Below are 16,465 nucleotides of genomic sequence, written 5' to 3'. Positions count from 1 at the left end.
TGCCCCTTGATACCTACTTCTGCTTCAATCATCTCAACAGGGTAGCAGGACCCACATCAAAGGCTTATGATAAATCGGCTAGACAACATCAAAGAGGCACAGCCTTGTCTACATTCAAGCTGAGGTCGCCAAGTAAAGCTACCAGGGCTGTCTCTGTCCCATAACCCAGCCTGGAACCAGCGATTCAGATCAGATGAGTTATTCAGGAAGACGTCGAGTTGTTCTGCGACCCCTCTGCCATCTTCCCCAGGAAGGGTAAATTATGTGCCCAACAACTAGCCACATATACACGTGTACACGCAGGACTGGGCAAGTCTGTTAATGATAGGACATTTCGGAGGTCTCTCGTTCATAGGGTCGCTGTAGATTGGAGGTGACGACGGCTCATCACACACACACTTGCAGGATGTATCTGCACAAGACAGCAGCGAGGCGAGCCGGCTCCTCCCTCGCCCCCGTCTCGAACGTGCTAGCAGCCTTTCACAGGCTTGCTTCGGAAATCGCGGAGCGCGACCCCCCAGCGGACCCTCCCGCGCCGCCTTGTGGCGGTGAGTTCCGCGAGTCCACCCGCGGCGCGCGTCCGGGAGCGCGCGGAATCCCCGACCAACCGCCCCCCAGGGCTGCGTGCCGGCGCGATGGCGCGCCCGCCTCCCTCCCTCCCTGCCGGCGAGGCGGGGCGCGGTCGCGCGTGGGGAGCGCGGGGAGCGGCTCCGCCCAGTGGGTGGGGATCGCGGGGCGGCCCCGCGGGAGGGCACGTGGCCGGCCGAGGCGCGCCCGCGGAGGAAGGCGCCCCCTGCCCTGCCCTGCCCTGGCCGCCCCGCCATGGGCCCGTGGCTGCGCTCCGCCGGGCTGGTGGCGGGCTCCACCGCGCTCTTCGGGGCGCTCCGCTGGGGCCTGCGCGGCTGCCCGTTGCCGGCTCACGTGCGCCGCGACGCCACCCGCACCTGGCGCTGGAGGAACCTGCTCGTCTCCTTCGTCCACTCCATCGTGGCGGGGATCTGGGCCGTGACCGGGTGAGCCGAGCGGCGCGCGGGCCAGGGGCTCTCCGGGCGCCCCCCGCCCCGGCATCGGGAGCCCCGATCCCCTCCCCGCCGCCTCTTCTTGGGGCGCCCATCCCGGCCCCCCGAGCCCGTCCGTTTCGCCGCCTGGCGGGATCCCCCTTCTGCGCACTGAGCTGGGCAGGTGACGGCTCGGTTCCCGACGCCCCGGCTGCGCTGTCCCCCCCAGCCCCGCCAACAGCCATTCAACCGGGAAAGGTGTGAGGCCAGGCCGTGGTCTTGGGGTGCGGAGGGCGGAGCGCAGGCGCCCCCTCCCCGCACCTCCGAAGGGGACGCTTCGGAGAAGGAGCGAGGCGGCGGGCCGGGGCTCTTTTGCCGGGGCTTCGGAAGCAATCGCCAAGCCTCCTCGGTTGAGAGGCGACAGTCGCAGCGTTTGCGTTCCCCCCTGGTGATTTTCCTTTAAAATCTAGAACCGTTCGAAACGCCCTTCCAAGGAGAGGAGGGTTTCAACGCGGGCTGGGGGTCTCACTGATGGGTTTACGGCCAGGGAAATATCCCCCCTCGTCCCCAAGTATCGTGTTGCGTTCGCTTGGCCCCCTAACATGATTGCCTGAACAGCCTCTTGGGATTGCACCTGCTCTCTGCTTGGGGGTCATCTGTGGCCTGCCTTTTGTGGGTTGATGAGGCTTGGCAGAAGGTAGGACTAGATGGGGTTTGGGGGTGCCTTGCAGTTATGGGTTTCCAAAATTTGGATACAGCTTCAGGCACAGCAAGGGAATTGAACCCCCCCCTCCCCCGTCTCCTGGGCTTACATAAAAAGCTTGCTTGCTGGAGAAAAAGGGGAACCATTTTTTAAAAGGCTGACTGTCCTTGCCTCCCCACACCAGGGTTTGGCAGATGCCGGAGATCTTCACGGATATCATCAACAAAGCCCCTCCTTCCGGTCGGCTGCTGCTGTGCTTTGCATCAGGTAGGACCGTGGAGGGAGGCCTTTAAAAGGGGGTGAGACAGATTCGTGGACAGGGTCCGGATTTGGTCTCCCACTTTACAGGCAGGAGCTTTATTTTCTAAATATGCAAATCCAGTTTTCCATCCAGGATGTTCCAGCGGCGTGCAGATGCCCTCTGATGAGAATTTCCCATGGGAAAGCTTCTCTGTAAGAACAAAAGCCTTGAAATCAAGAGGGAAGAAATGAGTAGGGTGGCAGCTTTTAATTGGACAGTTAACAAACTTGAGCTTTTGTTTGGTGGCGCTGAGAGGCCCTGGTGGTTCTGTTCGCTCTCTGAAGCTGCTTTGGGTCTCGTGGAGATTCCATTTATGAAATGGTCCCAGGTGGCAGGGAAGGTATATTATCAGTCTGTAGAAAATGTCCAAAGGCAGCAGTTGGATAATAGCTTTTTATTAGGGCTAACCAAAATGTCACAAAGGGTAGATTTTCAAGATCACCAGAGATCTTTATTGGCCGGGTATTCAGCACAGAACAAAATGTGAGTGGAGGAGATGCTCTAAAAGGGGGACAGGCCAAAGGTGGCGCTTTGAAAAGTCTTGCAGTTTTCTTACATGAGGATCAATCTCTCTCCCAGGCATCAGTTCAGATGTCTTTGAAGATATGCACGTGACCAAACTTAACAGAGGCTGTGTCTGGGATAGCTGTGAAGTTACGGCTCCATGCCTGTCTTGTTGAGCTGAACTTGGCTGCAGGCACTCCTCTCCTGGTGCCTGTAGAGGCTGTTGCACAAAGAGATGATGTCTGGGGCTCAGTTTTTCCTGCCAAGGCATCTGTTGGTTCCGCACTCTCGCTCTGCACAATATTTTGTGGCAATAGTTTCCTCAGCCACCGCCTCAAACTTCCTTGTTTGCACGGCCCTAGCAAATGCAGCCTCAGCTTTGCAGTAGGGGTGGTATCTACTGCATTGGTTTGTGGACCTTCTGCCCAAATTGAGGATTTTTCTGAGCCAACAAAGGGGATCATGAACAGACAGCCTCAGATATGAGCATCAGTAAGATGTATCTAAAGTATCTAAAGAAGGGAGCTGTGACTCACTAAAGCTTACACCCTGAAAATCTTGTTGGTTTCTAAGGTGCCACTGGACTCAAATCCTGCTGTCCTACTGCAGGCCAACACAGCTACCCACCCAAAATAGATCAAACCACTGAAATTTTGGAGGAGAGCCTTCGCTATGAGGAAGAGCTAAAGTAAATGGGAGCTTTTTAGTTTGTATTAAAAAGATGAGTTTTCCCCTCCCTCTTTTAAAATAATCAGAATTTGAAAATGCATATTGAGAGTGATTGATAGTAGCGATCAAGACAGTTAGCTGCTTCGCTCATTGTGGAATTGACTGGTGGAACTCACTGCCACAAGATGTGACAATTGCTACTAGTTTAAGATGGTTGACTATGAGCCACGTCAGCTTGACAAGACTTGAATATACAGAGGCACCATACCCCCGTAATGGGATGGATTGGTGCCTCTAGGCCCTGTTTGAGGGTTTCCAGAAGCATTGGCTAGAAACTAAATGTAGGACTACCTGGTCAGATCCATCAAGCCAGTTGCTACTGTGTGACCTTACCCCAGAGATGTGGGTGTTCTAGAAAAATGTAATCTAATTTAAATTTTAAATTTAATCTAATTTAAATTTTAAAAGTACCTCCAGTTAATTTTATGTTTCAATAGCAACAAATACTCAAAGCTTTGGGTTAGAAAAAGTATTTGATCAGGAAAAAATAAAGTACAGTTTAAATATTATATTCAAACAAATTCAAAGCTTTATCTGGGAATCATTTTATTGTGACAATACTTTCAAACCTTTTTATTGAGATAATTCTTGCCGTCCAGCATGTCTTACATTGTCTAATTTAAGGGCAGGGGAAATCAAAGGCAATGAAAACTGTTGACATACTCTAATTGTAGCACGTCTAGAGAACTGTGCCTAAAATGCCATGGATGTACTTTGTGCACTTGTATGTATGATCAGGGCTTTTTTTCTGGGAAAAGAGGTGGTGGAACTCAGTGGGTTGCCCCGGAGAAAATGGTCACATGGCTGGTGGCCCCGCCCCCTAATCTCCAGACAGAGGGGAGTTGAGATTGCCCTCTGTGCCTCTTGGCGCGGAGGGCAATCTAAACTCCCCTCTGTCTGGAGATCAGGGGGCGGGGCCACCAGCCATGTGACCATTTTCAAGAGGTTCTGGAACTCTGTTCCACCGCGTTCCAGCTGAAAAAAAGCCCTGTGAACAATATTTAAGTTTTGTCCATAGAGGTCATTATTCTCCATGGCATCATTTGCAGTACTTGTGAGTTCCATATCAGATTGGGGATTACAATATCCCTTCCACCTCGAAAGAGGAAACATACAAATAAGAATTTTAGCTTTGGTTTTGATATGACCTACACAGCCAATCTTATTGAATTCCTAACTGGATTTTTAAAAATTCAGGTTATTAGATGTATTTTTTGTTTTTTCCCCTTACTCCATTTACAAATAAATGAAAGCGACAGGTACTCTTTCACCCAATACCTAGGGCTCATAATCTGGAAAAAACATTTCACAGAAAAATAAAGCACTGGAAAATGTTCCCCAGAACGGGTGTTTTTTTTTTTTTGCCGCCCCACTCGGCACTGGTGGACATTTTGCACATGGGGCACTGGCACGAATGGAATGGCTTTGTCTCCTCATCCAGGTTATTTCATCCATGATTCCCTTGACATCATCCTCTGCCGGCAGTCCCGTGCCTCTTGGGAGTACTTGGTTCATCATGCTATGGCAAGTATTGGTGGTGGGGGGAATAGGACTAGGTTGGTAAGGATAATCCCGGGGTAGTGCTAAGCTGCTGCTCAGCAATGGATTTTGCGCATGACGCAAGAACAGGGCGTGGTTTGTACCCCCACCACCCCCGCCACATTGTAAGTTCCACATTGGTACTGGAATTCAGGTGAGAAATACCTTATGCGAATGGCTTTCAGCTGTGAGAATTGGCGCGAGTTCAGCTCACTCTTGAATTTCCACTGGCTGTCACTCCTGTGTCTCCAAACTCATCTCTGCAGCACAGTGATGAACAAGCTTGCTCTGGTTTTAACACTGGGCATGTTTTAATGGAATCCAGAATTCTTGGGAGGCGCAATCAGCACAGCATGTTCACCAGTGCGTATACTGCCCTTGTCATCTTTGTGCAAGAACTGCAGACAACTCCAGGGATAACTGCAGGTTTGAAGGAAAGGCCACTTCAGGGGTGTCGGTGGGGAACTTTCTCCCTTTTTAGGCTGGCTGGTTTCTTAAGCGGCAGCAGAACCCCTGAGCGCTGATTTCATTCCTGTGGAATTGAATTGGGTGCCGCTCATTCCAGGAGGAGATTGGGTAGAGGTGAGAGGCTTCAAGGATTCTGTCTGGGGGAAGGAACATCAGCACTTCCCAGTCTCCATAGCCTTGGGAACAACTGCAACATAGGTCTTCGTGAGTGTAATTACATCTTGAGGGGCCAGCTAAGGAGGGTCTTTGTCTTTTGAGTCACAAATGCTGCATAATGAGGTTCAGAATGCCGAGGCAGTAGAAGAGGTGACAGGTGGAGGATCACATTGCAAACACCTTGATTTTCTCTTTGAGCAGTCTCTGCAGAGCTTCCAAAGACGAGGGCTCCTTCAAAAACATAAGAACATAAGAGAAGCCATGTTGGATCAGGCCAACGGCCCATCCAGTCCAACACTCTGTGTCACACAGCGGCCAAAAACCAGGTGTCCTCAGGAGGTCTGCCAGTGGGGAAGGGACACTAGAAGCCCTCCCACTGATTGCCTCCCCAAACACCAAGAATACAGAGCATCACTGCCCTAGACAGAGTTCCATCTATACCTTGTGGCTAATAGCCACTGATGGGCCTCTGCTCCATATGTTTATCCAATCCCCTCTTGAAGCTGAGGGGATTCTCAAACCATTTGAGAATCACTGCAATTCGGTGTATGTATCTTTGTTGATGAAAATCTGACCCATCAAAGTTTATGGGAGGCGCATGCCAGAGGCACTGATGAGAGTTTGTTTCCAGTGTGCAGATAAAACCAGATTTCCATGTTTTGAAGCCAGATGAGAGCGGTTTGCTTTGTGTTCAGCTGTGACTCACCATTTTAAACTATGCTTCCTGTTAGGGTTGAGGACGCTTTTCCCCATTTTCCTCAGTATAAAAGGTTTGATGACTGGAGTCTGACTTCTGGGTAAATTGTTATAGCAAAAAATAATTGTTTCCACTTTTTTGTTACTAAGTTTTAATAAGTTATGAATTGACGGTTGCTTGTGTCAGGCAAACCTTTCTCTTGATGGGCTGTTTTAAAAAGATAACTAAAACATGGCAAAAAACCAGCGTTCCGATTAACTCCCTCTCTCTCTCAGGCCGTCTCTGGCTTGTTCTCAGGGATTTTACTGGACCGCTTTGTTGGGGCAGGGCTGATCTCGCTCTTTGTGGAGGTGAGCAACATCTTCCTGACCGTCCGGATGATGATGCGGCTCGGCAAACTCCCATTCCCCACCCTCTACCGGATCAACAAGTATGCCAACGTGGTCGTATACTTTCTCTTTCGCCTGGCACCCCAGGCCTACTTGAGCTGGTACTTTGTGCGGTATGTGGAGGTGCGCGGGCAGGGTGCCTTCCTCATGTTCAACTTGGTGCTCCTGGACATCATGATCCTGGTGTACTTCTCGCGCTTGCTGCGCTCCGACTTCTGCCCTGGCGCACGGCAGCAGGGCCCCGACAGCGAGAAGAAGTTCCTCATAGACTGACTGTGCCCCGGAACCCCTGGCGGGGGAGGGGGAGAGCACATTGATCCTGGCCTTGGACTCGAATTCTGTCACACCCACGTGCCTTAACTGTCATAGATCGTGCATTCACTGTGCTGTTCCTTGAAGCCATTTCTTCCCTGTTGGCCAGTTGGGGATTGGGGGCATAGAGAGCCAGCTGGAGGGGTCTGAGTCTCAGATGGAGACTCTCTTGAAAAAAACACCACCACCCAGGCTGATCCGAGCTCAGCGGGGATGAAAGAAGGGACAGGGAATTGGTCTTCTGTGTTTCTTGTTGCTACGTTCATGCATTAAAGTCGGTTTTCACCCTAAATCCACGCACGAGGGCTCTTTCCTGTGTAGTGAGGATGTCGCTTTGTGCGGTGCCTGGGGCTCAGTATTCCTGAGCTTCAGGTGGAGGGGGCGGACAGACAGACAACAGGGGGGCCACCGCCGAGTCCCTGCTTGTGGCATTCCGCCTAGGTCGGACAGACTGGGGCAGGCTGATCCAGCAGGACAATTCTTTAAGGGGCCCAGCGGAGGGCAAACCCTGCAGAGAGGAGGCAGTGGAGGGGTTTGAAGAGGGAAGGAGAAGTTTCACATTTCAGTTTCTGAAGTACCTTGGAGTGGAAGCCAGCAGAGGAAAGAGAGTTGTCGCTGTGCCAATGGGATGCATGGCCTGGAGTGAACTCCAAGCTGGTTCGCTGGCTGAGTCCCCTGACAGCTCCTCACCTGAGCTGCCTAGCCAGTCTCAGCCTCGGAATCCGGGCTGGGTCACCTCACCTGAGCTGGTAGAACAGGCAGCGGATGGCCTAGCAAGGGCTTCTTGCTGCCTGCCAGAATGGCTGAGAGCCAGTTTGCTGGGGCCGGGAGACTTTCTGGCTGCAGCAAGTGGCTGAATCTGGGCAGGCGCCAGTGGGGCCAGGCTCCAAGGTGAGCAAAAGCTCATCCATGGGGCAAGCATGCATGTGTGGCTTAAGCTACGCCTGCCTCCACAGGGCCACTCCACCTTTTTGACACAGCTCTTGCACAGCTGTCTTTTCTCTCTAACCTTGATGGACTTAAAATTATCCCCTGCTTTTCTCCCCATTGGCAAAGCCTGCTTATTATCATTCTCCATTTTATGCTCACAAGAACCCTGTGAGGTAGGTTAGGCTGAGTGTATGCCTGGCCCAAGGTCAACCAGTGAGCTTCCATGGTGAAGTGGGGATCCAAATATGGCTCTCTCAGATCCCAGCCCTCTAACCACTACACCACTTGTTCGCAAACCAAAGTAGGGGAAGAAGTCATCCAATTCTGCGCCTTTGTTCAGTAAAGGAAATGGACCCAGATTTGCTGGTGGCACCACAACTAATTCTTCTTATAGCGCATCTGTCAAGTGTTAATAACAAGCAAGGCACACAGTACCCCAAGATATGTAACATCTAGCCCAAAACAAAGGCCCACGCGGTGAAATAGCAGTTTATATATTTATCTCTTCCAATGTTCAAAGGGCTTCATATGCATTCTCTTGCAACAGCCTTGCAAAGTAGACCATTATCCCTGCCCCCACCAAGTATTTCAAGGGAGGGTAGAGGAAGGGCTGAGGCTAGAAAGGAATGGCTTGGTCTGCTTTTGAGTTTCCAATGAATGGATCCTACTGTCTCCCATTGTAATCTATACAAGGTTGCACAGAAGGGATTAATGTCACAGTTACCCACAACAATCCAGTTACGCAGGCTGGTCGAAGGGCACCCAGTCAACTTTGTGATGGAGTCGGGTTTTGGAATGACTTTAGAAGCGGGTAACTCTGCTTAGGGTGGCATTGTCAGCCCCCCCCCCCCCCCCAAGATTTACTATTTTCCTTCGGCATTACTTTTAGTGTGGTCTTTTCGGGAGGGAATGGAGAACTTTTATCAGTGACTAAAAAGAGAAAGCCAACCAGGATGCAAGAACACACCTCAAGAAAGGGGCTCAAACCCTTCCAGAATTCATCTTTCCAGCAGTTTAGATGTAATTTCTTCTTCTGGTGCCCACCTAGGATGAAAGAGCTGCTTTTCTTTTTTTAAAAAAAAAAACATTTTCTGGAATTTGTGTTCAAATGATGGGAGTTGGCTCTGGAAGGCCTCGGATTGAGGCTTTTGCTCTGTCACAGTCCCAAATGTATGAACTTCATCGCATTACCCTTTCAGAGTGTGCTGGGCGTACCGAACCCTGGAGGGGAACAGGAAAAAGCAAGCAGAGCAGCTTAATGGCCACTCCTCAATTGCTTCTTGCAAGGTGCTCATTATTTTCACTGCAGCTTCCAATATTAAGCCTGTAAATAATCCAGGGCCACTTGAATAGAGACTCCCTTTGTCTTTTTAATGTAAGAAACGTGTGAGAACAGGTGCAGCCTCATGTCTGAAAACAGTCTTCCCACCCCTTTCCCCAAGCAAGCTGACATCCATCATTCCTGCCTACAGGTAGCGAGACTACGCAGAGTGGTGGAAGGGGTATTTCCTGCCTACTATGTTCCTGGTCTCTTCCTCAAAATGCTGAGCGTCTTTTCCCTAACGTGACAGGTTCTCTAAAAACTTGCTATTTCTCTGCACCATTCTCCACCTTCTTTGTAGTGCTGCCTCGTTTGTCTTCCCGTTGACTGCAGAATTTGGCTTCTGATAGATAATCCCATTGTCCATACTTGCATACCTGGGATTTCATAGAAAACAAAAGAGCAGTTGTTAGCCCTAGGGACCTTCATGCTCCCCAAGTAGCTTCAGCCAAGTTGCAGCTCCCAGCCTAAGCCATGTTGTGAGCACAGAATAGAACAAACCCCGTGTGTGGCAACATGAACTTGGAGAAGTCCTAGAATGCAAAGATGATAGGAAGCAGCAGGCTCGGCTCATAAATTTGGGTTTTTCAGGGCAGGGGGAGAAGGTCAGAAGATGCTATAAACAAATATTCCTACTTTAAAAGGTCCTCCAGCCTGGGGACCACTTCAATTAGCCTCTCTCTAAAGTGCCAGCTTTGGAGGGGTCCACCCCTGCAGCCAAAAACCAGACACTGCCTTCATCTCTTCCAGGGCTAGGAGGTGGGGGGAAGCTAGGCTACTCCCCTCGACAGCTGCAGCACAACATTCTTGCCCACAAACGGGGCAGGAGAGCCCCCCTCCTCCAGGAAGAACAGCCGGCCAGAGGGAAGAGCTCCTTCTGCACTGGGGTGGAGGCTTGCAAATTCACATAGGCGGCAGCAGCTCCCCCAAAGGGCCCAAGGCCCTCACACTGTGTGAAGCTACTTTCCAGGCACAGGGCCAGTCATGTCAGCCCAGGAAGAAGCCACAGCAAAGTCTTACCCCGAGGGCTTCTCCCAAGCTTAAGTAGTTCAGCAGCTATTTTCAGCTATTTTCAGATGGAGGGTGTAGCACAGATCATCTGCAGGGATGCCCCAGTGCAATCTCTGGCAGCTCCAGTTAAAAGTGCTGGGGGAAGACACCTCTCTGCCGGAGGCAGCAGCCCTACTTGCTGTAAGGAAGCTCTAGAAAGGCTCCAGTAGCCCATACCTCAAGCAGAAGAGGAACGCGCCTCATCTAATTGTTGCTGAAGTAGGAAAAAGTTAGGTGGAGTCAGAAAAGTGATTTTCATTTGAATTGTTACTATGTAGGGAGGTCGTCTCAAAGAGATGCTTCACTAACAAGTTAGGGACCATAGACTTCACCACTGTGTTGCCTTACGTCCTGTCTGTCGCTTTAAGTAGGTGCTCCTATGCATTACCTGTTGCTTTAAGTATGACCCTGCTAGGTAGTTCTATGTAGTCTAATGTCAGCCCTAGAATTCTTGCGCTCTGTTTCAGCAGTTCTTCAACTCTTATCAGATTTTTGCTAATGTTTGCTAACGTTGTGTCTTTGTAAACTTGCATTTATTCACTCGATGGAATTGTTTATTGAAATGTCCTGGATATTGACTGTACTATCAAACTATGTAATTCGCCTTTAGTCTCAGTGAGAAAGGCAAACTATAAATAACAATTTTTTAAAAATTAAGCATGAGTCCCCACTCTGAGGTGCTAAAGATTCCAGGGGCTCCACAGCTTTTTTTCCTGCACAGTTGTTAACACAGTGACTCAGCCAAAAGCCTGTTTCAGTTTGTTAAGGCGGCCCCCAGTTATAGACGCCAGACCTGCGGCAATTGGGTTTTCCTCTCCAGAAGCCAGAGAGTTTACCTGTCCTGAAAAGAGAACAAAGGTGTCACCCCTCACCTGGTCTTCCAGGCTGCCTCCCAATGTCCAGTGTGCTACTGAGAATGCCAGCACAGCTACCTCTGAAAGAATAAGCAGTGCCTAATGGGTTAGGTGATACTTTTTCAGGGACAAAATTCCATGGCCTTGCTCCAAGTGGAGAGGCTGCAGCTTGGAGGCAGAGCATCTGCTTGGTATGCAGAAGGTCCCAGAATCTTTACTTTTTTCTGTCAAAATCCTGTAATCCAGAAATCATCAAATTGTTATCTGCTTCATATAAATAGTTTATGAAGATCCCAGGTTCAATCTCTGGCATTCTTAGTTAAAGGGGTTTGGGTCAGAGGTGATGTGGAAGACCCCTGCCTCCCCCCAAGACCTTGGAGAGAGCCACTGTATAGGACAGCTTCATGAATTCATGGTGCCATGCCTTCTAATGGCAAGCTGGAGGGTCAAGCAGTGTTATGAAGTAACGCCACCTGCTGCCCAGGGAGGGATTTTTGAAGCCTTGGGGGAATGTCCCAATCATGCACAAAAATATTGGCTAAGAATTTTTTTTTAAAGGCGAACCACGACTGAGCATGTTTTTAGGAGGCACAGAAGTTTCAGTGCTGGTGAGCACGTATTAGAAGTGGGGCTGGAAGGAAACCCAATGGAGAGCAACTGGCCTGCTTTAGCCCTTCATTAGCAACTTTCATCCCCGCCCCCCCATGTACATACCCTCCTCTCTCCACCCAGCTTCCTGCTCAACTAGTCCTGAGCTTCAGCAGTCACAGCTATGGGGCAACTGCACAACAGGTGTGGTAGGTGCCTGATGTTCTGGACTACGATATCAAAAGACTTTTTTAATACCAACTTTCCCAGGACAGGCTTTCAAGGCAGCTTGCAAATTAGTGATGCCTACAAGACAAAAAGGAATGAAAGAGCAGAACATGCAAATAAATTACAAACCCTAAGTAAAAGTGTTGCTTGTTGATCTTTAACATGCAATCCAAAAAAGCAACAACCATGAGAAGAAACATCAATGGGGCAGAATAAAAGCATAGAAATGCCTTTCCATTCATGATCTACTTTACAGGCTTCCCCCTAAATGCTGCTGAAGATTGCACCCTCCTAACTCTCCAGTAACTCATTCCACCAAATCAAGGTACCAATGGAGAAAGCCCATAAAAGCCAGGCAGGGGATGAGGGCATTTCTCAAAAAGATGGAAGCAGAAAGCAAGAGCACATGGGAGGAGCACAGCTGGTGGATGGGTTCATCTCAGGAGAGATGGTTCACAAACGGCTTGAAAGGCAGCAACTTACACCTTCAATGGATGCGTGCGTAGAATAGGAACTGCAGATGCAGCATGGTTTCTCAGGAAATGTAGAGCCACATTATGCAGAGAGCACATTTTGTTCTTTAAGGGCAGCCCCACACCAAGTGGGATACAGTAGCCCAGCCTTCAGCTGACGTTATGTGAATTCATCAGGCCAGATTAGCAAAGCCCAGAAAAAAGGGTGACAACTTTCAAGGGACATGAGCCAGAAGTAACTCACCGGTCCCTGGAATTTCGAAATCTCACAGCATGGGGGGCACTAATTGTTTATCCCCCCCCATGCAATTCTTCTGGGCCTCCCCACTCCCTCCCTCAAAATGGGATGCCCCATAATAACAAGGCAGAGAGATGTTCCTGCACAGTCAGGGAATTCATCAGCTGTGCTGAAAAGATTTTGCCAAATGGGAAAAAAACCTGACAAGGATTGAGCATGTTGTCATCTTGTAAATTCAGAAGGTTGAAGGCAGTTTAGCACCAGTTAAATGAAATAAAAACAGGAGGAAAGGAAATTTCCCTCCTTAAATCCCAAACCACTTTTCCTGGAAAGGGAGATTTAGGGGAGGGGGTCCCAATCATTTGTCTGCTCCGTAACTTTTTACAAGCCCTTGTCTAATAGCAAACAGAAGACATTTTATGACAACCACCCACCTGCAATGGACTGATAAGAGAGCCAGCATGCAGGAGAGGATAGTGTTAGACTAGCATCTGGGAGACATGAGTTCCAATCTCCCCTCTTTAAATGGAAGCTCCAGGGATAGCTTGGGACCAATCACACACTCAGCTCATCTACTCTCAAGGCTTGCTGTTCTTAGAAAAATGTTAAGAGGGGGAGAGGTTTGAAAGCCACTTTGGATCTCCATTGGGAAAAGAAGGTATAAAGAGAAATACATGGCAGTGTTCCCAAGAGGGCTGAACCACAGTGAAAGGACAGGATCCTGCACTACATGCACGCACACGCACACACTTGGGAGCACAGTTTGACAGTATTAAAGCTTTCTGATAGTGACAGGACAGCCAGTTTGGTGTAGTGGTTAAGAGCACAGGACTCTAATCTGGAGAACTGGGTTTGATTCCTCTCTCCTCCAATTGAAGTCAGCTGGGTGACCTTGGGGCAGTCACAGCTTCTAGCTTTCTCAGCCCCACCCATCTTCTTCTTGAGGGGATAACAACATACTTTGTAAACCGCTCTGAGTGGGTGTTAAGTCATCCCAAAGGGCGGTATATAAAATGGATTTTGTTATTATTATTATTACTACGAAGTCTTCCCTGTAAACTCTGCAGAGATTTTAAGTAACAGTACATTAACCTTCAAAGTGACAGTCATTCTTGATGCTATCATCTTAGAGAAAATAAAGCAAATTCTTCATAGATCGGAAAAAAATATCCAATTCCTTTTTACTAAGACTGGAATAGCACAGCTAGTGCAAACCCTTAAATTCTCCAGAATTCTTCATCAGACTAGATATTAAAGGAGGTTTTTTTGTGAGGAAGAAAAGGAAAAGGATCTTTTTAGGCTGAGATAATAAATTCCCCTCCTACTTAGAATGTTCCAGTGACTCCAACAGGCATATTGTGTGACTATTATCAAATTGCATCATAAAGCCACCATGGCATATTAGGCAGGAGACTTAGAATCAAATCTCCCACTATGCCACGAAGATCACCAGGTGCCCTTGGGCCAGTCATTCAGACTAACCTACACCACAGGGTTGCTGTGAGCATAAAAAAGAAAAAGGAAGAACTTCATATGCCACCTGAGCTCCTTGAAAAAAAGGGTGGATTAAAATGGCACTAAATATATAAAATGGCCTTCTGGTAAGTAAAAAGTAGACACTATTCAATTGAAAACATGAAGAACAAGTTAGTCAAATGCCTCTCTGAACCCATATGGGACACACAGGTCTCTTAAACGGCCAAGAGTAAAAACCAAAACACAGTGGGGTCCTTTGACTAAAAATCCTGCGGATTAATTTTAGTAGATACACAAATTAAAGCATCCATGTAAACCAAATTAAGCAATGACCTTTGTTGTTTCCCAGCCTTTTCCCTTCACTTGAAGAATCCTTTCCTTGAATGGCTAAATTCAGGCAATCCCAAATTAGACAAAGTGTAGACACATTGAGCCACAGCAAAATCCAAAGGAAAGCCATATACCTATTATTAAGACCAACCACAGCAACATTATAGTTTGCAAGCTTTTGAGTTCTTCCGAATGTTTCATCAGCCTGGACACTTGATCATCTGTGGCCTTCTGTGGCCACATCCTGTACCCACTGGAGCCCAGTCAAACTGTGGAGAGGCCTTAGGGCTATTAACTAAAGATCTTTTCCCTCACTTTTTAAAAAGCACCAGCCTGAAAAGTTCTGGAGAACTCAAAAGTCTATGTGCTGTGCTGTACTTCTTTGGCCTTTCATTTTTGGATTTTGCTATGGGCCAAAAGAGCTATTTACCTCTTCAGATGATCAGTGTCTCATTAGTTTTGCAAAGGCACAAAGATGAAATGTTTATCAGACCACTCACACAATGCCTGTGGTAGGTTCAGTGGCAAGAGGGGTGAGCGTCCTGCTCAATGTGGCAGCCAGCAGGTTTGATCTGGCTTTAAAAGCAATTGAATAAAAACTTGTTTCAACAAGATAAGTGACACCCCATAAAGACAGGGGAGGGGGCACACAGAGAAACATTTCTTTCCCTCAAGGACTTCATTGTTTTTCCAAAGGAAAAACTAGACATTTGGGGGAGCAGGGAAAAAATCCAGTGAAATATTCTATTTTGGAGTTCACAGAACACTTTTATAAACCAGGTTTTATTCACTCGAATGTAGAGTTTGAAGATTAAATAAGAATCTAGTGTCAGACAATGCATTTTCAAGGACGTCTGTTTAAATCGGACCAATTTTGTCTATCATTAGTATGCTATAATGTTGATAATGAGTCTTATAAAGTTCAACGAGAGCCAAATATTCTGCTAGTCCTAGCACGAGATTATTTATCCAAATAACTCTTGCTTATCACAAAAATCCTATTATTTCTACTTTTATTTTTCCCCACCTCTTGGATAACAGAAACTAAAATACAAGTGGGTAAGGTAGCATAGGGTGCAACTCTAATATCTAGGTAAATATTCTCTGCTTCTCTCCCAAACAGGCAGCCAAATTCGCTTCTCCCGTCTATTTTATCCTAACAACCTCCCATTGTAGGCCAGGCCAAGAGTGCTGCCCCAATGTCACCCAGTGAGCCTCCATGGCAGAGTGGGAATTCAAACCCGAGCCTCCCAGACCCCAGTCCAACATTCTAACCACTATACGCTGGTGCTCTTTCTGGCATTAGCTACGTTCAATTTTACAAAGGCTTTTGTACTTTTAAATTCAGTATGCCAACTAGCATAATTGTATATGTTAAAGATATAAATGATGCATATTATATTGCTAAAACAGTAAGTTGAGGATGTATAAGCATGCGTTGCATGTATTTCAATATCTATCATAGAAAAGGCTTATCCAAATGGCTTCAAGAATTTCCAGACATTTTACATCTATCATTTCAACTCCCAGCACGAAAAGCACCAAAAATCCCACACACCCACCAGCTCACAATTTGCACTGTTCATATCAGTCTGCAGCCAAATGCTCCCAAATCTGCTATTCTCAGGCAAGGCTTTTTTCCCTCCATCATGTGAACCCAGACAATCAAGGATCACAGTGAATGCATTATCATGATGCTACAGAGCCAATCATCTCAGGTGATGTTGCAAAAGCCAACAGAGAAGGCACATTCTTCTTATACCAATCATATCCATGATCCCTGTTACTTTCACTCTGAGCCAGCTGTCCAGGCAAACATTTTCTTTACAAACCCCTGAAATAGGGCTGACAGGTGCATGCACTCACTTACAAACCATACACCCCTCCTCAGTCCTCTTAACTCCATCCAAAATTTATCTAAGCCCTGTTAATAACACTACGAAGTATTAATCAAAATAACCATCAGCTTGAGCGCTGTATGTAGAGTCCCTTCTCTGTGACCCCTTATTGCTAGATGGCACCTATATGACAGCTTGGGAGGCGGAGTCAATCTATGGGGCAAAATACACTTCCAGACTACAAGGCACAGGTGAACTGAACAGTCATTCAAGCTGCCCATCTCTGCTTCCCATCCGACCTCACTGCAATTTCGTTGGTTTGAAAACACATCTGGAGTCAGCA

General features: G+C 48.0%; 1 protein-coding gene across 1 annotated transcript; it reads left to right on the top strand.

The window, feature by feature from the left end:
• The first annotated feature begins 741 nt into the window (after positions 1 to 741).
• Positions 742 to 7,092, top strand: TLCD1 (TLC domain containing 1). The gene is made up of 4 exons (XM_055001054.1): positions 742 to 1,013; positions 1,886 to 1,968; positions 4,677 to 4,759; positions 6,371 to 7,092. Exons 1-4 carry the CDS (start codon positions 823 to 825, stop codon positions 6,755 to 6,757), a joined length of 744 nt encoding a protein of 247 aa, XP_054857029.1. The 5' UTR covers positions 742 to 822; the 3' UTR covers positions 6,758 to 7,092.
• Positions 7,093 to 16,465: the final 9,373 nt, after the last annotated feature.

This window comes from Eublepharis macularius, chromosome 17, assembly GCF_028583425.1.
Source record: "Eublepharis macularius isolate TG4126 chromosome 17, MPM_Emac_v1.0, whole genome shotgun sequence".
NCBI lineage: Eukaryota > Metazoa > Chordata > Lepidosauria > Squamata > Eublepharidae > Eublepharis > Eublepharis macularius.
This window is presented reverse-complemented; position numbering and strand designations above follow the sequence as displayed.